Below are 9,715 nucleotides of genomic sequence, written 5' to 3' on the forward strand. Positions count from 1 at the left end.
AAGGGAGGTGCTCTCTGAAGAGTTGGGTTTTTAAGAATCTCTTGAAAACCCAACTCTTCAGATAGCACCTCCCTTACATTCCTGCACTTTTTTTCCTTTTTCTTACGTAAAATAGTATTCTTTTTCTACACTAGGTCTCTATTGCGCGTAGCTTGATTGTTCTCTCCCTTGTACGTTGCTTTGGATAAAAGCATCTGCTAAATGACTAAATGTAAATGGACCCCATGGAGACTAGCAACCACTTTGTAGACACTGATGGGGATCCAAATAAACAATAAACAATCAACTTCAAAGGACACATGTATATTATATGAATTGGTTTAAAAAGAAAAAACACACACATAGTTCAAAGGACACATGTTTATTATATGTATTAGTAAAAAAAAACACACAGTTCAAACGACACGTGTATTATATGTTTTAGTTTTAAGAAAACACACATAGTTTAAAGGACACATGTATACAGTATTATATGTATTCATTTACAAAAAATCTAAACATGCTAGCAATACAATAGACAATACACTGATCCACCCCCTACAAAGAAAAACATGTGCAACATCAACATGCAATCAGTCTGTACCTCTTTTTATATTGCTAATATATACATGCACTTTCAATTTTACAGTTCACATAAAAAAATGCCAAATTCACAGGTTCAGTTGAGAGCATATTCATAAAAGGCTTATTACAAAGAAAGAGTACAGACGCATGTGATCAACCTTTCATCCAGTTACACCTCTTGATATGGAGAAGACAGCGTGGGGCAAACGTCGCTCTTTCCTCCTTGCCGTGTGAAGTTTATTTTGTCATACAATGTCTGTGGCTACACAAAGGAACAGGGTAAAACAGAGAATTAGGTGTGTTTTTGTTGTTTGTTTGTTTTTTCCACCACAACTCTGACCATTACTCACAATGAAAAAAGATGGCACGATAATTACTGTATATGCAACCATCAATGCATTTTATATTCAGTAACTGCTTTTATCTGAAGAATGAAACTGTATGTATGTATATATGTATGTATGTATGTATGTGTGTGTATGTATGTATGTAGGCTCCCATGAGATAAAGAAATATTTTGCTATTTTTGTACAACTGTCTCCTTTGCACTTTGTGTACCAAGCATTACGTACATTTGACATAGCAGCCTATATATATATATATATATATATATATATATATATATATAAACACACATACACACAGGCTTCACATACACATATTTCAAAATAATTTTGTAAGTTTTGTGCTGATATTAATGTATCATATGCACACACACACGTGCACACACACACACACACACACACACACACACACACACACTGGACTGACAGTCAGCTGTATTAGAAGCGGTATGCAAAGCCATGTCTTAAATAAGGTAGGCCTACATAATTTAATTTAATACATCTGAAAGATAAGACATAATATTCTGTACCTAATCTCACTTCCTACACACTTTCCCACAACTTAATCCACATAACCTCAGATTAGATAAATGTGTGTGTGTGTGTGTGTGTGCGACTTAATCAACATAACCTCTGATGAAATAAAGGCAAATGCCATGCTTCATCAGCAGCCTAGTGGCGCCACATTTCAAATGAAACTGCCTCCACTTTGCCATGACAACCACTGCAGGTGCAGTTTGATGACTTTCAGGGTTACTCTTAAACTATTCTTATAAGCTCCTCGTCATAGGGCCAATGCCATACTGAGGACACCCAGTCTAGCTCCCCTTCAACATGCACACCCAGTCTAGCTTTAAACAAGCTCCCCTTCAACCTGCTAACCCAGTCTAGCTTTAAACAAGCTCCCCTTCAACATGCACACCCAGTCTATCTTTAATCAAGCTCCCCTTCAACATGCACACCCAGTATCGCTTTAAACAAGCTCCCTTTCACCACGCACACCCCATAAAAGTGTTACGTCCCCTCTGTCTAGGGGTAAGGGAACGTAAAAAAGAGAAATGGTGAATCCCTTCTCCCTTCCCCAGCACTCTACCACACATCAAAGTTGAAAGATTATAACGAAAACACGGGAAATATCACATCATAACTTTCCTTAAAGGGGTATATGCCAATCATGGAATTATCTTTAGGAGATCTTCAGAAACAGTAAAAAAAAACATAAAAATACAAAAACACTTCTTTATGAAGTGAAATGCGTACATTGCTCTGATTCCCAATTGCTCTGGTGCAAATGTCTTTCTTTCCTCCTTGCCGTGTGAAGTTTATCTTGTCATACAATGTCTGTGGCTACACAAAGGAACAGGGCAAAACAGAGAATTAGGTGTGTTTTTGTTTGTTTGTTTGTTTTTTCCACCACAACTGTGACCATTACTCATAATGAATGAAAAAAGATGGCACGATAATTACTGTATATGCAACCATAAATGCATTTTATATTCAGAAACTGCTTTTATCTGAAGAATAAAACTGTATGTATGTATGTATGTATGTATGTATGTACGTATATGTATGTACGTATATGTATGTATGTATGTATGTATGTATGTATGTATGTATGTATGTGTGTATGTATGTATGTATGTATGTATGTATGTATGTATGTATGTATGTATGTATGTATGTATGTATGTATGTATGTATGTGTGTATGTATGTATGTATGTATGTGTTTCCCATGAAACCATTTCCTTGGTATCATTAGCACCTTGCCAAATAGCACTTGAAATGAGAGGAACGGAAATTACAATTTTTTTACTGTCACAAACAATTAAGGAGAGAAGCTGTGGGGTATAATGATTCATAATTCATGATGATTGGTAGTGATGGTGGGCTGTGTGTGTGTGTGTCTGTGTGTGTGTGTGTGTGTGCGTGTGTGTGATGTTTGATATCACAGCAAACCAGGTTCAGCATGTATCCTAAACTGTGGTACACTGTGGTAAATTGAAATAAAGAAATATTTTGCTATTTTTGAATAACTGTCCCTTTGCAAGCACTACGTTAATTTGGAATAGCTGCCTATATATATATATATATAGGCTATATATAGGCTTCACATACACACATTTCAAAATCATTTTGTACGTTTTGTGGTGATATTTATGTATCATATGTACGCACACACACACACACACACACACACACACACACACACACACACACACACATACATAGTGCACACACACACACACACACACACACACTGGACTAACAGTCAGCTGTATGAGAAACAGTATGCAACGCCATATGTCTTAAATAAGATAGGCCTACATAATTTAATTTAATACATCTGAACGATAAGACATACAATTCTGTACCTAATCTCACTTCCTACACACTTTCCCACAACTTAATCCACATAACCTCAGGTTAGATAAATGTGTGTGTGTGTGTGTGTGTGTGTGTGTGTGTGTGTGTGTGTGTGTGTGTGTGTGTGTATGCAACTTAATCAATATAACCTCTGATGAAATACATCTGCATGAGGCCAATGCCAGAGTGAGGACACCCGGTCTAGCTTTAAACAAGCTCCCCTTCACCAAAACGATCATTGGGCTAATGCCACTATATCTCTCCTCTCTCATCAGCTGGAACTGTAATACCCTCAATACCCGCTCCCAAAGCTGGCTTTCATTATATCTGCCACATGTTAACACCAAATTGGGGAAGACAGCCTTCTGTTATAAGGCATCATACATTTGGAATGAGGTCCAAAAATCTTTACGGTTGTGCTCATTTATTTCACTGAGGGAATTCTCAAATCTTATCACATGTACAACTGACTTCTCGTGCAATGATTGTAACTGTTGACTCAACCATAGTATTTTACTGAATATTCAAAATTGTTATTTATGATCGTTCCCTTGTACTCCTGTACTATTTTATATGCATATTTATTTACTTTTTTTAATTTATTTTTTAATTTTATTTTTCAATGTATTAACTCTTCATTGTACCCTCGGCACCATTGTAAATGAGGGTCTTATTCCTCAATGTGTTTTCCGAGGCCTAAATAAATAAATCAAATCAAATCAAATGCTAACCCAGTCTAGCTTTAAACAAGCTCCCCTTCACCATGCTAACCCAGTCTAGCTTTAAACAAGCTCCCCTTCACCATGCTAACCCAGTCTAGCTTTAAACAAGCTCCCCTTCAACATGCACACCCCATAAAAGTGTTACGTCCCCTCTCTGTCTAGGGGTTAAGGGAACGTAAAAAAGAGAAATGATGATTCCCTTCTCCCTTCCCCAGCACTCTACCACACATCAAAGTTGAAAGATTATAACCAAAACACGGGAAATATCACATCATAACTTTCCTTAAAGGGGTATATGTCAATCATGGAACACTTATTTACAAAACTGAAATGCCTACATTGCTCTGAATCCCAATTGCTCCTTCATTCACAGTCTCATAGATGGACATCTCATTGGGCCCACTGAGGGATCTCTGGTGAAGACATAAAATATTACATATGAATGAGCAATGTGTTAGATAATGGCATGATACCATGATTTACCAGCAACACAACACATATTTATGTGAATATCTAGGAATGAAAGTCAAATCCTTTTTGTATTGTATGTAAGCTGTAGCATGGATGCATTCCTCTTGGTTTGTGTGGGGCTTCTATATGAGCAAAGCTCATGACGCAGCTTACTAGGCGGCATTTATATTATTTTGCCGACTTGACTAGCCAAGCCGCTGCTTTTAGACAGTCAGAGGACCAGAGAAACTTAAAGTTAAAGATGGGGGGGGGGGGTTGGAGAGGTCTGCAATCCTTTATCAGCATCCTAATTAGCTGATCTTAGATAATGCAGCTTTAAAACAGTGACACATAAAAACAATCACAGATTAGCGACATGTATGTATTCACCCGAGGTGTTTGTTTCTGGTCTGGGTTAACATCAGCATACACAGTGTCCTGCTCGGTGGCTTTGAATAGTAAAGAGAGAGAAAAAAATAGGTTAACAGTAGCAAACACACATGTAGTCATGGCCAATATAGCACAAATGCTAAGAGTAACAAACACACATGTAGTCATGGCTTATATAGCACACAAACACACACGTAGTCATGGCTTACAGTATATAGCACACATGCCAACAGTAACAAACACACATGTAGTCATGGCTTATATAGCACAAATGCTAACAGTAACAAACACATGTAGTCATGGCTTATATAGCACAAATGCTAACAGTAACAAACACATGTAGTCATGGCTTATATAGCACAAATGCTAACAGTAACAAACACACATGTAGTCATGGCTTATATAGCACAAATGCTAACAGTAACAAACACATGTAGTCATGGCTTATATAGCACAAATGCTAACAGTAACAAACACACATGTAGTCATGGCTTATATAGCACACATGCTAACAGTAACAAACACACATGTAGTCATGGCTTATATAGCACAAATGCTAACAGTAACAAACACACATGTAGTCATGGCTTATATAGCACACATGCTAACAGTAACAAACACACGTAGTCATGGCTTATATAGCACACATGCTAACAGTAACAAACACACGTAGTCATGGCTTATATAGCACAAATGCTAACAGTAACAAACACATGTAGTCATGGCTTATATAGCACAAATGCTAACAGTAACAAACACACATGTAGTCATGGCTTATATAGCACACATGCTAACAGTAACAAACACACATGTAGTCATGGCTTATATAGCACAAATGCTAACAGTAACAAACACACATGTAGTCATGGCTTATATAGCACACATGCTAACAGTAACAAACACACGTAGTCATGGCTTATATAGCACACATGCTAACAGTAACAAACGCACGTAGTCATGGCTTATATAGCACAAATGCTAACAGTAACAAACACACATGTAGTCATGGCTATGGCTTATATAGCATGCATAAGTATGCATAAGTAGCAGGGGTAGTGCTGTGATGCAAATGTTTCAAAGGACGAATCATTGGCCAAAAACCTATGGTATAAACCAACATGGCTCATAACAGGTGATAGATTCTAGAGGAGATTTTGTCAATTTTCATATATTAACAACAAAAGATGCAGGCAGAGATTCTGGTGAAATGTTAATGTTTGAGCTCAACAGCCAATCAAATCACACCCTCCCTTACGTGCCCAACGGGGGGGTCAACATCTTGATTCGCTGGAATTGGGTATGGCTTGGTTCAAGCCTCTGTTTCTGTTTGTATGATTCAGAAGTTAGCTAAATTTGACAAAACGTGTATTGGGATTACAATCACGCACTCTAACTTTAAAGGGTGACGCTCTTGTGAATGTGGTTGATGTGATGTATTCATGCGAGTTCGGGTAAATAAGGTGTATCTGTTCTCGATAGGGTTTGTATGCACGTGTACTTGCCCACCTTTGTGTCTCCTGTGGCAGCACACACCAACTACTGTGCTGAGAATGATGAGGACCAAACCACCACCTGCTGCAGGAATCACCACAAAATACAGGTACCACAACTTCTCTGAAAATATAAACACACGTATTTGATGAGCACAGATGACTTGTTACATATTACAGTCGTAATGTCAACAAATCAGCATATATAGCCTGCACATGAATTGTGACATTAGGCATACATAGTCATTCTGACATTGACAACAGCAGTATTTGATGAATACAGTTATTCTCTGTCACAGATATAGTTACAGTTTAATAATTTGACAGACTCTTGTCCAAATACTATGTACTATAAGACCCATGGAACTATAGATGATGACGTCGCTGAAACAGCAACTCTCTCCATCCACATACAACGCACCAGGTGTTCATTTAGAGCTTGTTATTACTACTACTTATTAGTATTACTATTAAAAGGCATACCTAAAAGCTCACGGGTGGGAGGAGTCGGATTGACAACATCGGATTCCCCAGAGTCATTTAAAGTCTTGTTGTCGCACTTGAGGGTCACTTTTGTTTCTTTAGTGGTTTGGTCGCGAACTGCAGTGCATGTAAGTATGACCCTGCCATCTGCTGGTGATAGAGGGAAGCGCAGATTGGCCCCACTACCCGTGCGATACCCACTCCATGAGAAACTCACATCAGGTCCACCGCTGGCATTGCAGAGCAAACTGACCATGCACGTGTTATTCGGCTGGAGCAGGGTCACATTCTTTACCACATTCATCGTCAGAGTGGAATCTAATTAAGCAAGAGCCATCCTTTAGTAAACAGTATTAGGCAAGTGACACATATACGCAAATTCAGTGATTGGAATGAGTGGCTCTTAGAATCATCAGATTGAACATATTATGATTAATGCTAGTGGAGGGTACAGTGTCGTGTGTGTGTGTGTGTGTGTGTGTGAGAGAGAGAAAGAGTGTGTGTGTGTGTGTGTGTGTGTGTGTGTGTGTGTGTATGTGTCCTTAGAATGGCTCTTAATGTGTTGTTTGTATGGTCCTAAAAGTACAGAGTATTCATGTACACAACAGAGAAAGACAGACAGACAGACAGACAGACAGACAGAGAGAGAGAGAGAGAGAGAGAGAGAGAGAGAGAGAGAGAGAGAGATAGAGAGAGATGATTAGCTTACCATAGACTTGTAGTAGAAATGTTTTCGCCTTCAACTGCGTACCAGTTGTTCCTGTGCCAGTAAATAAGAACCGTCCTGAATCTTTTTTTGTCAGTTTGCTGACAGTTAAACTGAAATTGTAAGGGTTCATTTCTAATCTTCCTTTGAATTGTTCAATAAAATCAACCTTAATGTTAGGTTCTGCATATTCGGCTATTATTAACTTATTAAAGTTCCATTCAGCAGATTTGACATCTTCCCTCTGATATCCAGACGACAGCACCACTGTTCCTCCAACCACAGCACTAACTCTCTCATCTGACTCATCACCCCAGACACACACACCTGAAACACAGCAGAGAACAGGACAAAGCCTCACTGATCACACTGAACACACTGATCACACTGAACACACACACATAACCATCATGTACCTAGTGCACACACACACACACACACACACACACACACACACACACACTGATCACAATGAACACACTGAACACACTGATATACACTGAACACACTGATCACTGAAACTGATCACACTGAACACACTGATATACACTGAACACACTGATCACACTGAACACTCTGAACACTGAAACACACACACATAACCATCATGTACCTAGTGCACGCACACACACACACACACACACACACACACACACACACACACACACACACACACACTGAAACCCACTGAACACACTGAACACATTGATCACACTGAACACACTGCACACACTGAACACACTGGACACACTGGACACACTGATATACACTGAACACACTGAACACACACACACTGAACACACTGAACACACTGATCACACTGAACACACACACACACACACACACACACACTGAACACACACACACACACACACACACACACACTGAAACCCACTGATCACACTGCACACACTGAACACACTGCACACACACACACACACACACACACACACACACACACACACACACACACTGAAACCCACTGATCACACTGAACACACTGAACACACTGAACACACTGGACACACTGATATACACTGAACACACTGATCACAGTTATTTACACATGCAGTAAATGTGTCTATTATCACCCTGACCACTCAGATGAAACTTTATAGAACTCTCAACCACCAGTGCACACACACACACACACACACACACACACACACACACACACACACACACACACACACACACACACACACACACACACACACATAACCATCATGTCCAATGTGCACACACACACACACACACACATAACCATCATGTCCATAGTGCACACACACACACACACACACACACACACACACATAACCATCATGTACATGGTGCACACAAACACACACACACTTAACCATCATGTACATAGTGCACACGCCACACAAGACCATGCAAACCCACAGGCACCCAAAACAAACAGCAAAGAGTGGGGACCTTAGCAGATTTCCAGAGGGTTCCTCTCAGAAGTAGACTTACACATGTAACATTAAATCATAATAAAATATCCAGAGCGTAAAAGCAAGTCATGGTCAGTGTTTACTTTCATCTGTACAAAGACGGATGAGAGGGTGTGTGTGTGGCGAAGGATGAGAGGGTGTGTGTGTGTGTGTGTGTGTGTGTGTGTGTGTGTGTGTGTGTGGTGATGAACTGATGAGAGGGTGTGTGTGTGTGTGGTGATGATCTGGATGAGAGGGTGTGTGTGTGGTGAAGGATGAGAGACAGGGATGGATTAACGAACGGGCCTACCGGGCCCAGGCCCAGGGGCCCATGAGCTCAGGGGGCCCCTAAGCCAGAGCCTCTGTGTGAAGTCGCTGTTATGTATCTCTTCTTTGTGGTTGAAAAAGGTGTATTTTGTTCATTTTCTAAGAATCTCAGAGTGCCAACATATTAAAAACTAACTATAATAATACAATAAAATAAAAATGAATTAACATAAGCATAATAGAAAACCTTTTAACATTTTAACATACGATTTAACACAAGGCCAGAAATGCCTTCCTGAATAAAAATGTTTTTAGTCCAGCTTTAAAGGAGTCCAGCGTCTGCGTTGTCCTTAGGTGGTCAGGGAGGCTGTTCCATAAGCGTGGCGCTGCCGAGCAAAAGGCCCGGTCGCCTATGGTGCGGAGCTTGGTTTTGGGGACGCGGAGGAGCGAGCTGTTTGAAGACCTGAGGGTGTAGGTGGAGGTTTGGGGAGTAA

The 9,715-nt window shown here is 39.8% G+C and overlaps 1 protein-coding gene across 1 annotated transcript; it reads right to left on the reverse strand.

The window, feature by feature from the left end:
* Positions 1-407: 407 nt before the first annotated feature.
* Positions 408-7,814, reverse strand: LOC122129075. The gene is made up of 7 exons (XM_042704111.1): positions 7,519-7,814; positions 6,810-7,127; positions 6,343-6,450; positions 4,837-4,901; positions 4,335-4,409; positions 2,169-2,255; positions 408-826 (listed from the first exon to the last, which is right to left on the reverse strand). The coding sequence occupies exons 1-7, from the start codon at positions 7,646-7,648 to the stop codon at positions 734-736; spliced, it is 876 nt and encodes a 291-aa protein (XP_042560045.1). The 5' UTR covers positions 7,649-7,814; the 3' UTR covers positions 408-733.
* Positions 7,815-9,715: the final 1,901 nt, after the last annotated feature.

This window comes from Clupea harengus, unplaced genomic scaffold (genome assembly GCF_900700415.2).
Source record: "Clupea harengus unplaced genomic scaffold, Ch_v2.0.2, whole genome shotgun sequence".
Lineage (NCBI taxonomy): Eukaryota > Metazoa > Chordata > Actinopteri > Clupeiformes > Clupeidae > Clupea > Clupea harengus.